The 16,294-nt window shown below is 44.5% G+C and overlaps 2 protein-coding genes across 4 annotated transcripts in view; both read left to right on the top strand.

Annotated features, from left to right (window-relative positions):
- LOC110534626 (uncharacterized) overlaps positions 1 to 10,472 on the top strand; it is a 168,433-nt gene extending 157,961 nt beyond the window's left edge. The window contains exons 8-10 of one of the 3 annotated variants that reach the window (XM_090187489.1): positions 47 to 169; positions 859 to 863; positions 8,768 to 10,472. In XM_090187489.1, coding sequence (XP_090043615.1) covers positions 47 to 169; positions 859 to 863; positions 8,768 to 9,532 — 893 coding nt within the window. In that variant the 3' untranslated portion in view covers positions 9,533 to 10,472. Of the gene's footprint in view, positions 1 to 46; positions 1,265 to 8,767 lie in introns of those variants that run through there. The other 2 variants (XM_090187484.1, XM_090187483.1) reach the window with 2 other exon arrangements.
- Positions 10,473 to 12,214: 1,742 nt separating this feature from the next.
- Positions 12,215 to 16,272, top strand: LOC110534640 (uncharacterized). The gene is made up of 3 exons (XM_021619563.3): positions 12,215 to 12,744; positions 13,106 to 13,233; positions 13,435 to 16,272. Exons 1-3 carry the CDS (start codon positions 12,462 to 12,464, stop codon positions 14,668 to 14,670), a joined length of 1,647 nt encoding a protein of 548 aa, XP_021475238.1. The 5' UTR covers positions 12,215 to 12,461; the 3' UTR covers positions 14,671 to 16,272.
- Positions 16,273 to 16,294: the final 22 nt, after the last annotated feature.

Genomic DNA, 16,294 nt, shown 5'->3' with positions numbered 1-16,294 from the left:
TTCTCTTCCATATTTGTAAAGTCTATTTTCGAACCTCTTCCTGCAGGTGATTGGATGGAGGCTAAAAGAGGAGACTGTGCGGCCATCTTCGATTCCCAGACCCAGACTGGTGCAGCCAAGGGCCGAGGGGATGACATCACTGAGCAGGCCAGGACCAGAGGCGAGGTCAGTGGATGGGACAGCATCCTCAACTCTGGGCTGGGGAACAACACTGTTAACTACAACCAGAAACAGACAGTCGAACACACAACACCAACTGAATTTAGTCTCCATGACAACAGACTGGCTGAGACCAGGGCGAGGTGTAGATTTGGTCTGCAGGGACAGGGAGGTGTCTGTATGCATCAAAAGAGAACAGACACAGACTCTACTAGCGATGCTCCGTCCTGCTCCTATAGTTGTGATTCACAGAGACTGATGGCGCCTCAGGTTAACCCCCTAACAGGTGCTACCTTCAGCCTGCCTTATATAGGATCTATCAACTGGAACATGGACCCTGTGACAACACAGACACTCCCTGGCCTTCATCCTCCTCACACTCTCCTAATGTTAAACCAGACCTTAGACGATACCAGTGTCTCAACACTTAATAGCTACACAAGCCCATTGACAAATGACAGTAGTAGTAGTAGTAATGCCATCAGTAGATCCGGTGGCAAAGAGAAGCGCTTCCCGTGTTCATTCTGTGGGAAAGCCTTCAGTTTCCCCAAACACGTGGAGATCCACCAGAGGATGCACACGGGGGAGAAACCATTCAGCTGTAGCCAGTGTCACATGCGCTTTGCCCAGGCTGGCCACCTGAAGAGGCACCAGAGAGTCCACACAGGGGAGAAACCCTATAGCTGCCCCCAGTGTGAGAAGAGGTTCTCCCGCCAGCCCCAGCTGAAGAGGCACCTGAAGGTCCACACGGGAGAAAGGCCGTTCGCCTGTACGCACTGTGGGAAGAGGTTCTCAGAGAGGAGCTCTCTCAGGATACACCAGCAGAAAATGCACACAGCCCATGTATAGAGTATACTGACATGTTATGTAGTACTAGTTAGTTTGTAGTTCATTCTGTTGGTTTAAGATGTAGTAGGGAACTGGATGAGGTAGAATGAGTATGATGAGGCAGAGTAGATGATATGGTGATGGTGTCTGTACAAATGCTTCACTGATGAAGAGTGACAAACTTTGTCCCTTTCAGGTTGATGCTGGTGTTTTATAATAAGGAAATGATAGTGCCTTAATGTTTACATTAAATAAAGTAGTAATGTGTAATGTTGAACCTTTTCCAACATTTATTTTATCAAAGCGAGGTTACCAGATTTACAGAAGTTATTCTACACTGAATAAAAATAAACGCAACAAGATTTTAAAATCAGTTAATATAAATACATTTGTTAGTCCCAAATCTAAGGATTTCACATGACTAGGAATCAGTGTTGTGTTCTAGACCACCTAAAGCGAGACCGATTCAAGACCAAGACCGGAGAAAAATTGAGTCCAATTCAACACCATGATTGTAATTTTGTCAAATCTCCACCATTGTAAGAGTTCAAAATGTCCAGTATTTCTGTGTTCATATTTCAGAAGAACATGTGGTTTCTTTAGACATTCAGAAAAGGTGAAAAAATGCATGCAGAGGGAAAATAGAGCCACTCTACCAATTATTACTAACCCAAACAATGAAGATCTTCTACGCCTAAGGATCTCAAGCACTGAGATGCAGCGCCACTCGGGAGCCCCAGAGTATTTATAACATATTTATAATGATAATAATAATTCTAATTACATTATTTTCAAGGATATTGATTTAATCTATTACTAAGTAAGCCACTGGCTAGGCCACCAGAAGCTAGACAGAAAGGATCTGCCATTCAACTACATTTTGGCGTGACAGTGGAATCAACCAATCACATTTTGAATTGTAATGGGTGGGACTGTTTTTACAAAAAAAACATATGGAAACGTCTGCCTTCTCAAAGGCCAGCAGGTCATTGCGGAATAGGGAGCAGTAGTTCTCAGTCTAGCCAGCTATCTTTTGTTGTAGGCTAGTTTGCAGTGGCTGCAGCATTGTTATTGAAGATGTTGTTGCTAATTTGTTAGCTTCTCACTTATCAAGAATAACTTTCAACAAGAAGTTAAGTTTCAAATGATCATCAACTGGTGAGTGGGACAGTTTTTTATTGGAGCTCACTTGCTTTTCTTAGCCATTTCTTTTAAAATAACTTGTGTGTGAAACATTGTTGCATTTAAACTTTACTTCACCGGCTACTTTGTGTGTTGAATGTGAAATGTTTTTTGCAATGGGAAGTAGTAGTTGTACATTTCGATTAGGAAATGCTTTGCCTAATGGTTGTGTTTTTGTACTCTTATGATTGGGAACTACTAGCTTATTATGTCAGTGTGAATGGACTGCTTCTCTTTAACATCATGCTGTGTGTGACTGCTGTCTTTCCATCGGCCCTATGTAGTGATGCCTGGTGAAGTGGGTATCCTCAAATTTTACCAAACGGCCTGCCCAGCGGAGGCAAGGCACCCTATGTTTTCCTGTGGTTTTTAATTAGTATTCCTATATATTTTTCAGATTTGCACTCTCAATCACACTGTTTTTTTTTTAAACAGAAAAACAACAAAAATGTTATTTTCTTAGAGTCCACAACGATGCTTAAACCACATCCTGAGACCATTTTGTAGGTCTGGGGAAAAAAGTATTTGAGGTGAGGAGTATTTTTAATAATAGTAATAATGTATTATTTTATCTGATTGGGTGGGCATTATGACTGAATTGTGCGTCAGAAATAGCCTAATAACCAAGACTTTTTCCAATACCTGGTTTGCATACCCATTTACTTGTAGATCATAAGTTTAGACGTCTTTCCTACCTACCCTACCGGTTACCGATGTCATTCTTATGCGACCTGCTCCATGCCAAAACCAGTTGAGAGCTGTACCCTCTTGCTGCCTGCAGACGATATCCTGTTGAAACTAGGCTGTGCGGCGCACTTGTGAATATATTTCACATGCTTTGCGATTGTGTAGGCTACTTTGTGCATGATCTCTCTATTGTACTACATAACTGATAAGTCGTATACCTCCACTCCACTACTTTAATAGGCATCAATGGGGATTAAGAAGTGAGTATACGAAATGCCCAAAAGTGCACTCCTACATGAGTGCGCTGGTATTACCATTGCTGTCCTTTCAGCATCACAAACCTCTCACACACTGAAGGTCCAATAGGTTCGCCACTGAAGGCCTAGGTCCACTAGGTTCGCCACTGCGCAAACATGTCTATAATAGATAAAGACTGCAGGTATTAATGTTTCAAGAAAGGAGGGTATATATTTGGCCTGGCAAAGCGTGTTACGGAGTCTAGTTGATAGGTAATCAACTAGCTGGGCTGTTCCCCGGACCCCGTATGTAGGGACTTGTACAATGCTTGAACATGGCTATTGAACTTGACATTTGTGTCTGTCTTTATTTTTTAATCTAACATACCATGTTTCTGTATGATATCAGAAGTGTCACGAAAAACCACACGTTTGTTATTTTACAGTATAGGCGCAGTTACGTTCCATATGCGAACACACGCCGTTTCCTACTACTAATGTTCGTCACACCACTGATCAACTCGTCGTTAGCTGGCTAGTTAGCATCACTACCTACCGCGATGGCTGAAGGCAAAGAGATATATTCCGTCGCTATGGCAGTGAACATTCTGCCACCAAAACCCATGGTTCTCACGGGGGACTGGAATACTAATTGGGACAACTTCAGGGATGAATTCGAGGACTGTGCGCTGGCGACCGGTCTACATGAAAAAACCAACGAGGTCCAAGCGGCAACTCTGAGGAGTTTAATGGGCAGCGATTCCAGGCACATCTACCTGCACAATCTCCCCCACACAGCACAACAACAGGGTGATGGAAAGGCCATACTGGATGCATTGGATAACTACTTCAAACCCGCCAGGAACGTCATTTAGGAGCGGTTCGTTTTTGGAAGCTGCAAAACAGGAAGAGGGTGAGTCAGTAAACAACTTTGTAACCCGTTTGAGAGAAAGAGCCGCTACTTGTGAATACGGGGAATTGAAAGATTAACTGATTTGTGACAAAAATAGTACTGGGAATTGCAAATGAGGACATGCGCCGGCGTCTACTAAGAGAGATAGGCTTAACATTAGTAACTGCCATTGAAATGTGCCGCACTGCCGATGTCACTGACATGAGAATGAGAGCAATGGAAATCGAAACCCAACGCACTGACGTTGATACTGTTCACACTGTTGCCAGGCAAACATTGGTTTTTGTCAATCGAGGCAGAGTAATTCACCACAAACGGTGAATACAGACAGCCCATAGTATGCAAATACTGTGGAAATGCACACGCAAGAGACAGAGCACTGCCCTGACAATGGAAAACCATGCAGAGCTTGTGGAACTAATAATCACTTTGCAAAAGTGTGTCTCAAAAGCAAAAGAAGGGTGAGTGAGGGCAAGATTCACTGTGTTGATGTCACTCAGTGTTCAGAACAGTGAAAGTGACATTTACATGCATGAATCCATTGGGGCTGTATACTCAAGAGGGAAGAAATGGTTTGTGGCACTACGATTACACAACAAGTTGCAACAATGTCAACTGGATTCCGGTGCTACATGCAACGTAATGAGCGACAAAGACAAAAATCAACCTGGCACCTGACACACATCTCTTGCCCAGCGATATTAGACTAAAGCTGAGCTAATGAGCTCTATGGGCATCTTTGAGACCCATAGCTGTAGTTTGAGATCATGAAAACCAGTCAACATCCTCTCCTCTCATGCTCTACATGCGAACGCCCGGGATGGATGCAGTTCACCATACCAAATGACCTGCACATCACGGAGCTTGTCCAGCAAGGACGCCTCAACTACTCAGCAGATATGACAATGTATTCAACGGGCTTGTTGAATCAGTACCTGGGGAAGTACACTTTGAATTGGATGAGAGTGTCACTCTAGTCCAGTGTGCTCCTCGCAATGTGCCCATTGAAATGAAACTGGATGTGAAGGCACAGCTGGACAAGTATGAGGTCGATGGCCACATGACATCTGTGACTGAACCAACTGACTGGATCAGCAATATGGTCATCATAGTGAAAAAGCCTGAGAAGCTGAGGGTCTGCATCGACCCAAGCACTGAAACGCCCCCACTACATCATGCCGACACTGGAGGATGGCCTCTACAAGCTTCCCAAAGCCAGAATGGTCACCTTTGTGGACACCCGAGATGCATTCTTGTAATGCAAGCTGGACCAAGATGGCAGCGTCATGACAACCTTCTGGACCCCCTTAGGGTCAGAAACGCTGACTCAAGCTCCCGTTTGGTGTCTCCCTGGCGCCTGAGGTATATCAATGCAAGCAGCACGGGTTACTGGCTGTGCTCAAGGGCATTGAACCCATCGCTGATGATGTCTTGGTTGTAAGCTGTGGTGACACAGACGAAGAAGCAGAACGCGATCACAATGTGAAGTTCCTGGCACTGATGGAGTGCTGCCGATCAGTCAAGCTGCGCCTTGGCCTTAAGAAGCCTCGGTTCAAGGTGAAAGATGTCAATTTCCATGGCCACATTCTGTTGGCCAAAGCCCTGAAGTTTTGGCCAACAGTCAGAGCGATCCTTGACATGCCAAACCCGTCTGATGCAAAAGGAGTGCAGCGTCTCATCGGTTTTGCAAAGTTCATATCATACCTATTAGCAGTCTGTGAGCATCTGCACCCGCTGCTGGACAAAGACACACCATGGCACTGGCTACCCAAAAACAAGGCTGCGGTGCAGGATATAATTTCTGGCTTCATCCATGTCAGTGTTGCGCTACTACGACGTTACGACGCCTGTCACAATCCAGAGTGACTCCAGCCAAAGTGGACTTGGATGCTGCCTTATGCAGGCCATCCTGTTGCATTTGCCTCGAGCGCTCACTCCACAAACAAAACTATGCACAAATTGAGAGAGTGCCACAGCATCGTCTTCTCCTGCCAGCACATCCATCACTACTCATATGGTCAAGAGCTGGTCACCTCTGAAACTGACCACAAACCACTCATTAAACCTCTCAATGTGCCTAATAGGCTTCACAGCATGCTCCTGACTCTGCAAAACTACAGCCTGAAGGTTGTCTACAAGCCAGGACCAGAGATGTACATCAGTAACACCCTGAGCAGGGCAACAGCACAATGTACAGGCAGAGGCACTGCCTATCAGCGGCATGCCATCTGTTCTCTACAGCAGGAACAACAAGATGTTCAACAGATCAATCAGGCAGACTACTTAAACGTCACAGATCACCTCCTAGCTCAGATCAGGCAACACACTGACAAGGACGAACACCTACAGTCACTGAAGTCCATTGTTCTCACAGGTTGGCTGTACTTGAAAGAGGAGACACATTTCAAGTTGAGATCAGTGTGCAAAATGGCATCTTGTTTGGAGGTCAGAAGGCCATTATCCCCAAATCACCACATCCAGAGATGCTGACCCGCATACACTCCAGTTATGTTGGAGTTGACGCATGCTACCGCCAGGCACGCAAAACATTATACTGGCCAAACATGCAAGTAGAAATGAAAGACTCTGCAGCTGTACCATATGCAACGAGTATGCTCATGAACAGCAAAAGGAAACCAGGATGTCGCACAAACTGCCCTCAAGGGCCTGGCAAATCGTCAGCATGGATTTATTCAGCCACAGACAAATAGACTATCATCGTTGATCCCTACTCTGACTTTTGGGAAATGTAACTGCTCCCTGACTTGTCTGCAGAGACGGCCATAAAGCGCTGCAAGGCCAGCCTGACAAAGGCATCACGGAAAATGGCCTACAATTCACTGCACAGTTCAAGCGTTTCGCCTCAGAATGGGAGTTTGACCACACATGACCTCTCCAAGGCACCCAAAGGCAAATGGCAAGGCAGGGTCAGCTGTCAAGATTCCAAAAACCTGTTATGCAAGGCCTTGCGTGATAGCAAGGAAAAGCCATCTGAAAGTGGAGGAACACGTCCACTGAAAACATGGACAGCAGCGCAACGCCTTCTGTCCAGTTGTCTGAAGACTACCATCCCTGTAGCTAACAAGCTACTTGAGCCTTGTTTTATGGTTGGCATCACAGACAAACTGCAACACAGAAAGCAGCTCGCTAACTGCTTCTACGACCAGACTGCTTGAGACCTACCAGAGCTGGAGATGGGTGAAACGATAAGGATGAAACCGCTGCCGGGAGACCACATAGGACTTTTGAGGCTGGGCAAGTCTACAGAGTTGCGTGTCTACAGAGAGTTTCACCACATTCAAACCTGGTGGATGTCGGTGAGTCCCTCCATCGTCGTAAATCGGGTCGATCTGCACGTAGGAAAGCAGACAACAAACCAGAACACACCATACACTCACCTAGATGAACTGGATCACAGTCCAGGCCTAAGGGAAAGGGGAGCAGATTTGAGACATGAGTCAACTGAGGGTGAGGCTTCTACTCCACCAAGCTCCCCAGCTTGTGACCCTAACTCTACCCGTCAGAGCCCATACTTACTTCCGGGTTGGTCGGCTGTGTAAGCCACCGAACAGGCAAGGGACTGTGTTAACTCGTGCTGTTATATATATATAAATAAATAAATAAATAAAAAAACAGGAAGAGGACAACTGAAGTAAAAAGAAATGCAATGCATTTTCATTTGTTATGACTTGACTGTTAAGAACTTAATGTTGTGCTGTTATGTTTGCACTTTCTATTGAAACAATAATGTTAGTCTAGTTGATAGGTAATCAACTAGCTGGGCTGTTCCCCGGACCCCGTATGTAGGGACTTGTACAATGCTTGAACTTGACATTTGTGTCTGTCTTTAATCTAACATATCATACAGAAACAAACCTGTTTTATGCACTTACTGAATGGAAGCTGATAATTATGAATTTTGTACTCTGCTGGTCTCTAAGAAATTACAAGGCTTCACTGTCTGAGACAGAGTCAAGACTGAGTACAAATGTATCCGACACCGAGACAAGAAAACCACTCAAGATGTGGTCTCGAGACCGGTCTCGAGTACTACAACACTGCTAAGAATACAGATATGCATCTGTTGGTCACAGATACCTTAAAAAAGAAGGGACGTGGATCAGAAAACCAGTCACTATCTGGTGTGCCATCTGCCCAGTACAATTGAAACAGGGATTCATTCGTGAAGAGCATACTTCTCCAGCATGCCAGTGGCATTGAAGGTGAGCATTTGCCCACTGAAGTTAGGTTGAGACCCTGGTGAGGACGACGAGCACGCAGATGAGCTTCCCTCAGACGGCTTCTGACAGTTTGTGCAGAAATTCTTTGTTTGTGCAAACCCACAGTTTCATCAGCTGTCCGGGTGGCTGGTCTCAGATGAAACCACAGCTGAAGAAGCCAGATGTGTAGGTCCTGGGCTGGTGTGGTTACACGTGATCTGCTGAAAAAAAAACTCCAGTGGCTCCATATTGATACTTGAATCACAGTGTTAGAGATAGGCTTGACTGTGGTTTACATTTTATTATAAAACTGGGTGGTTCGAGCCCTGAATGCTGATTGTCTGAACACCATGGTATATCAGACAGTATAACACGAGGATGACATCACTTATTTTTACTGTTCTAATTCAGTTGTAACCAGTTGATAATAGCAATAAGGCATGAAGGGGCATGTTACAGATTTTTTTAATGTTTCTGTGTATTCAGCAAGAGTTTCTTATATAAACCTTTTATATGCTCTTCTGTACAATTTGTGTTTACAGTCTGCGGTCCATGAGGACCTGCTGATGCCCAGTGTTGCTGACGGGAGAGACTGGACCTCTGAAGCACCTGGTCACAAACCCTGGCCCCGGATCAGAAGCCTGGATCAGGAGCCGTTGCTCTTCCTTCCCAAGTCAGGACCAAACCACGAAGGACCGAGACTCCACCACACCGAACACAACCAGTGGCCAGGTGGACTGAACAACCTCAGTTCTGGTGGTCATCAGAGAGACGGAGGCTCCAGTCAGGAATCCAGTCTGCAGCCCAGACCCTTCTCTTCACAGTCTCAGTGCAGTGATGAAGCAGGACCTGGGGCTGATAGAGATAGACCCTCCTGTTCCTACGATACAAACACCACAGGATCCATGATGAACAGAGCAGGTCAGCCTGGGCTTCAGCCTTCACAGAGAGTGGTGGGAGACCCCCCTGGTGGTAGTCTATCAGCAAGTCTGTCTTCTCATTCAGGATCTTGTCTAATGCCTGTTGAATGGGTTCATAGGAAGCCTGGGTCCAGCCTTCCTCAGCTACCTCATGGTTACCCCATGAATACAGACAGGGTCAGGATGGGACAGATTAGGACGGACGCCGACAAGCCGTATGCCTGCCCCACGTGTGGGAAGCGCTTCGCAGAGGCGAGCTATGTGAAGAAGCACCAGACCGTTCACACCAAGGAGAGGCCCTTCAAGTGCAAACTATGTTACAAGAGCTTCTCCTTCCTGAGTAACCTTATCAGACATAGGAGTGTCCACAATGGGGAGAAATCGTAGCAGTGTGGCTTTAGATGTACACAGGGGATATGAGAACCATTCTTTATCTGACATATTATAGTTATCATGTGAAGTGTCTTTGGGTAAGAGGGTAATTAACCACATACCCCTCATTAACCCTTTGTTAACTTGTCATTTGAAATAGGCTTGAGTAAATCTGTTTTTAGAGAGACAGTAAACCTAAGCTATAATAAGGATAGTTGAATATTTACCTTACTGAGGTGATGTAGATGGAATAAAGTAATTATTTTCTCTTCTCTATTCTTGCTAACACACTGTTCTTTCTAAAAGAGTCTGCACTCAGCTCGAAAGATAGCAATAATAGGAGATTTTGTGTAATGTACACTGAACAAAAATATGAATGCAACATGTTAAGTGTTGATATCATTTTTCATGAGCTGAAAAAGATGTTCCATATGCACAAAAAGCTTATTTCTCCAACATGTCCACAAATTCGTTTACATCCCTGTAAGTGAGCATTTCTACTTTGCCAAGAACATCCAATCCACCTGTCTAGTGGGGCATATCAAGAAGCTGATTATCATTATTTTCTCTTCTGCTCTATTCTTGCGAACACACTGTTCTTTAGAGCGTTGGGCCAGTAACCGAAAGTTTGTTGGATCGAATCCCCGAACTGACAAGGTAAAATAAAATCTGTTCTTCTGCCCCTGAGCAAGGTCGTTAACCCACTGTTCCCTGAGCACGAAAAATGTGGATGTCGATTAAGACAGCCCCCAGCACCTCTCGGATTCAGACACATTTCAGTTAAAGGCATTCAGTTGTACAACTGAGTCGGTATCCCCCTTTCCCTTTGTAAACACGTTTGTCACAAAACTTAGCGAGGCCTTCAAATTATGTAAACGCCGCGCACATATACATTCAATAATGACAAACCGTCCCTTTGCAAGTCAGAATGTTTAATAAACTTAATTTGAACTTACTCCGTGGTGTTCGTCCTTCTGTTGGTATACATTTTAGACAAAATATCAACAGGGCAGTGTTATTAACCCGACTTCAAAACACGGATCTTTGTGTGTGGCAATCAAGATGTTTTTTTTGCCCGTGGACAATACGGAAGTACGTGCACACCGGACGTTTTCATGAAACTGAAGTTTGCAGGTGTTTACATGGTTTTGTGCACGTGTCAGGTGATCATAATTTAAAACGGCAGTAATGGTGCTCTAAAAATTCGGGTAAACAATACTTTCCTGTGGATAATTTGTCTCGAATTTCGAGCAATTGAAGGACAAACCGCACAGATCACCGGTGTAGAGTAAGTTCAAATGTAATTGTATTCAATATTCTTGCTTGTAAGGAACATTTGCACAATGTTACATTCGTTTCAGGCTGTATCTACCAATTGCATGGTGTATTACAGCCTAATGAAATCAGACAATTAACAAGTCTGTTGTCATTATTTAGATTAGCGTCCCGGTGTTGTGCCGAAAATCTCCCCCTGACAGAGGGGGGTTCGGTCCCGAACTAATATTATGGACTGTTGATGATTACATTTTGTGATGTTGTATTGCAGCTGTCTTCTTGGGCAGGCTTCACTTGCAAAATATAGTCTGTCTCAATGGGCTACTATTAGGATATTAAAGAAAGACATTACACAGCCATATTAACTGAGAAAACATTTATTATAAATTAAAGTGAATACGCCCTTTTAATTAGGAGACCACGTATTTGACTCTAGTGACAAAATTAAAGAGATTTTGTCCCCTCAATCATTTTTGCAGCTTTGTATAATGTTAAAAATTATGTTTAAAAAAGTATAACTACTCAGTGGTGACCCATCAGGAGTGGGGTGTAATAGGAGTGGGGTGTAATACATTATCAGACTCAGAACATGACATTAAAACCAGTCCAATGATGTTAATGAACAGTAACACATACCAGTTTTTAAAATAGAAAAAATAACAATCATTAGGATTTCATAATCACCAATTACCATGTGAATAGTTTCACAACCTTGAAAAATGTTTTTGAAGGTGTCTGTTTATAACCAGTTTAATAAAATGTCAGAATTGATTAACAATAATAATTAACCTACTGAACAATAACTCATTGACCTGTTTATTTATTGTGTGTGTGTGTGCGCGTGGCCTATCAGTGGGAAAACTGCGGATGTTTTTTTCAGTTTTATACGTTTATCGAACTCTGAGATGATGGTTGACAGGGCAATTCAGAGGTCATGCTGGCTTGTCCAGTTTGTTTCTGCTTTTAGTTTTCAGCACGGCCATAGCAGAGAAGACACTTTCACACAGATAGGAACTGCTGAACGGTAGCATGATTCTAATTGCATGACAGGCCAGAGCAGAATGCTCTCCCACTACGCTGCACAAGTTATGTTGTGCAGAATGAGATTGGGGCATACGGGATTGAATCCTTCTTTGAAATTAATCGGGAAACATGGTACTGGAATGTGTGATGGGTGTATGGTAGAGAAGGGTTGAACATGTATTATGATGTAGAAAGGGAGAGTTTATTTGATAGGGTTAGAGAGGTAGGCCTGAGATGGGGATTGGGTGGTATTGTTTTTTGGAGGGGGGGGGGGGGGGGGGGGGGTAGTGAGGTTTGTAGGGAATTTTATTTTATTAGAAATTCAGAGTTATAGAATAGGAATAGGGAGACCGTGACCGTCCTCACACTCCACTACGGTAGGTGGCGGTATATACACATTTCAGTTGGTTGCGATTCGCCAATGGAAATGTAAAGAAGAAGTAATTGGAAGTGAACATGACCAAGAACAATTTCCACGATAGCGTTTTTATTTAGATATTAACTCCACAGAACTCAAAATGACTAATTTAACTGCACAGCATCACATACCTGCTCAGGGTAGTCATTAATTCGTGTTGGAGACAGGACTTGTTTGATAGATGTTATCTAGGTAACTAAGCTATATAGCAGTTAATGTTAGCTAACAATGGCTAACTGTATGGTTTTTCACACTCAAATAGCCTCCGTCATGGAGGTTCTAGCGAATGCAGCCGTGGCAGAGATATGTAAACTCGTAGACGACGACTATGCAGTGTTTCGTTTGGAAATTTCTCAAAGCCAGAAGGAAAACGGGGCATTACGGAGGAAACTCCAGCTACTGGAACTGAAGATGGCACGGGAGCGCGCAGAGAGGACAAGGCGAGAGCGCGTCCTCGCCAGTCCTCCCAGAAGTGTCAATATTCTCGACCGATACAGAGGATTGGCAAGAGGTACATTTTGCAGAAGGCTGAGGGGCGTGTCGCCCCGTTCCACTTTGTGCATGTGTCACTAGATTTGTTACACACATATGGTTAACCAGAATTGGGTCTTGGTCAGTTTTTGGACATTATACATTAATTGCCCTGATTACTAACTGTCGTTCTAGCACAGACACTTTCATATTTTAACCAGATTTTTGATTTACTACCTTTTCTATTATTTACTTATTGAAAACAAATAGTATATAAAGAAGTTATACGAAGTGTTACCTAACATCCTTTCCAATTCTATACAGTGTCAATAGTGTACAATATATACTGTTGAGCAGTAACCGTACCTAACCTAACCACCTCTTCCCCCAATCATTCTCAGGTGAAGGACATCTCACTGGAGGCCATAGGCGCTTTGTGAAGCCAGCGGGACACGCGTGGAGAGATGACCAACCCATATCTATAGATGAGGGGAGTGGAACCTCAACCAGGCATGTTATCATGATAAAGGTTAGTGTAATTGTGTTGCATTAAAAAGGAGAGTTTGTAAATCAAATGTGCAACATTTATTTCAGAAGGGCTCGCCTCAGCTATTCACTTGCTTACATGGACTAATTTGTCTGCCATAGGGGAGCTTGTGAGACTTCCCTATGACATTGTTATCCAATTCAACTCATGTACCGGTAATAACCTCCTCTCTTCTTGTATCAGTCTGCAGATGCAGAGGCTGCAGGTCCTGGGGTCAAGCAGGAGACGTCTGAAGGAGAGGAGGACCAACGGCACAGCAGAGACATCCAGACTGGAGACCCTACCATCGCTCCAGCGCCGCCCAGGATCCAAAGCAGCATCACGGAGGTCAGTGGAATGCCGAACGCCGTCCTCAAGTCAGAGACAGACACAGAGACTTTAACTGTACCATACAGGCTCTTACACACAGGATCTGACCACAGATCAGACCCAGTGGGGCTTGAGCGACTGGGCTGTCCTCCTGCTCCTGGCTCAGAGTATTTACCAGTATTTCACCAGAGCGAGAGGACGGTTAATTCCCATGGAGATGATGATGGTGACACGTTAGACACTGGTGGTGCTTCATCTTGTTCTTACGCTACAGAGATGGACCCTGTCAACATATCCTTGGGTTTAGAGAGACAGATTGATCTGTCTAGAGGGGACTGGAACCGGTACAGTAGTGGTGTATACTCTGAAGGGTGCCTAGATAAGAAAGGGGAGGTTATAGTGGTAGATGAGGTGAAAGTGGAGGGCAACGCTCCTCTGACATGGAATGCAGATGAGACTCACTTAGAAGGACACTCACAAGGCAGAGATTTCTTAGATTACACGGATAACTTAGAGACGACCCACTCCCCTCCACATGCTTTCAGGGATCGCAACCCAGTGTCCACGTCAATGGGGCCTTCCGATTCACACAGCCGGGTCCTTTTCGATCAAGTATTGAACTCAAACGACAGGGCTACAGCCCAGACTCAGGGAGGGGGAGCCACATCAGGCAATATCAAAGAGAAGCGGTTCCTCTGCATGTTCTGTAACAAAGGCTTCAGCTGCCCCCAGAAGGTAGAGATCCACCAGAGGGTCCACACAGGGGTGAAACCATTCAGCTGTACCCAGTGTCACATGCGCTTTGCTGAGGCTGGCAGCCTGAAGAGGCACCAGAGGGTCCACACAGGAGAGAAACCCTTCAGCTGTACCCAGTGTCATATGTGCTTCTCCCACTCTTTCAGCCTGAAAAGGCACCAAAGGGTCCACACAGGTGACAAATCATACAGCTGCCCCCAGTGTGAGAAGAGCTTCACCCACCAGAACCAGCTGAAGATGCACCTGAAGGTCCACATGGGAGAAAGGCCGTTTGCCTGTATGCACTGCGGGAAGAGGTTCTCAGAGAGGAGCTACCTCCGGATACACCAGCAGAAAAAACATTCCACTTTATAACATAGAAAGTACCCATTCCACTCGATAGCTTCTGACTTTTTGATCAAACCTTGCATTAAAGACAGATTCATTTTCATTGTCTGCAGAAAAGATCCCCAGATGCATTTGGAATAATGAAAGTAACAGATCTGTGTTGAATATTCCTGGGTAGAATATTGCATACAGACATTGTTTGATATATGACATGTACACCCCTCACATTTTTGTAAATATTTGAGTATATCTTTTCATGTGACAACACTGAAGAAATGACACTTTGCTACAATGTAAAGTAGTGTGTACAGCTTGTATAACAGTGTACATTTGCTGTCCCCTCAAAATAACGCAACGCACAGCCATTAATGTCTAAACCGCTGGCAACAAAAGTGGGCCCAAAGTGTCAATATTTTGTGTGGCCACCATCATTTTCCAGCACTGCCTTAACCCTCTCGGGCATGGAGTTCACCAGAGCTTCACAGGTTGCCACTGGAGTCCTCTTCCACTCCTCCATGACGACATCATGGAGCTGGTGGATGTTAGAGACATCGCACTCCTCCACCTTCTGTTTGAGGATGCCCCACAGATGCTCAATAGGGTTTAGGTCTGGAGACATGCTTGGCCAGTCCATCACCTTTACCCTCAGCTTCTTTAGCAAGGCAGTGGTCGTCTTGGAGGTGTGTTTGGGGTCGTTATCATGTTGGAATACTGCCCAGCGGCCCAGTCTCCGAAGGGAAGGGATCATGCTCTGCTTCAGAATGTCACAGTACATGTTGGCATTCATGGTTCCCTCAATGAACTGTAGCTCCCCAGTGCCGGCAGCACTCATGCAGGCCCAGACCATGACACTCCCACCACCATGCTTGACTGTAGGCAAGACGCACTTGTCGTTGTACTCATCACCTGGTTGCCGCCACACATGCTTGACACCATCTGAACCAAATAAGTTTATCTTAGTCTCATCAGACCACAGGACATAATTCCATAGTTCCAGTAATCTACAGTGGAGCAAAAAAGTATTTAGTCAGCCACCAATTGTGCAAGTTCTGACTTAAAAAGATGAGAGGCCTGTAATTGTCATCATAGGTACACTTCAACTATGACAGACAAAATGAGAAAAAAAAGTAGGATTTTTAATTAATTTATTTGCAAATCATGGTGGAAAATAAGTATTTGGTCAATGACAAAAGTGTATCTCAATACTTTGTTATATACCCTTTGTTGGCAATAACAGAGTTCAAACGTTTTCTGTAAGTCTTCACAAGGTTTTCACACACTGTTGCTGGTATTTTGACATTCCTCCATGCAGATCTCCTCTAGAGCAGTGATGTTTTGGGGCTGTTGCTGGGCAACACGGACTTTCAACTCCCTCCAAAGATTTTTTTTGGGGGGGAGAGATGTGGTTTAGTGAGGAATGGGGCTGGGACAGGTCGGGTCACATTAAGGGAGAAGGAACAGTTTATTATCCACATCACCGAACTTCCTGCCTAGTAATAAAGATGTCATGTCTAGAGGAAAGGAGGAGACTTCACCTAAATTGGGGTATATATATTTGTGCTGGTGGGAACATGTCTGTCTGTTCAGCTGTCTGACCCATTGGGTGAATAAACTTGGTTTTAGCTTTAATAATCATCTGTGAGTTTTTACT

The sequence above is a fragment of the Oncorhynchus mykiss genome, chromosome 10, assembly GCF_057628025.1.
Source record: "Oncorhynchus mykiss isolate SJ-2025 chromosome 10, ASM5762802v1, whole genome shotgun sequence".
Lineage (NCBI taxonomy): Eukaryota > Metazoa > Chordata > Actinopteri > Salmoniformes > Salmonidae > Oncorhynchus > Oncorhynchus mykiss.
The sequence above is the reverse complement of the archived record's forward strand: the minus strand, read 5'-3'. Positions and strand labels throughout refer to the sequence as shown.

Coding starts and splice junctions, on each gene's coding strand:
- LOC110534640 (XM_021619563.3), top strand. CDS start 12,462: ATGGCTAACTGTATGGTTTTTCACACTCAAATAGCCTCCGTCATGGAG. Junction 12,745..13,105: donor ATACAGAGGATTGGCAAGAG/GTACATTTTGCA, acceptor AATCATTCTCAG/GTGAAGGACATCTCACTGGA. Junction 13,234..13,434: donor GGCATGTTATCATGATAAAG/GTTAGTGTAATT, acceptor TTCTTGTATCAG/TCTGCAGATGCAGAGGCTGC.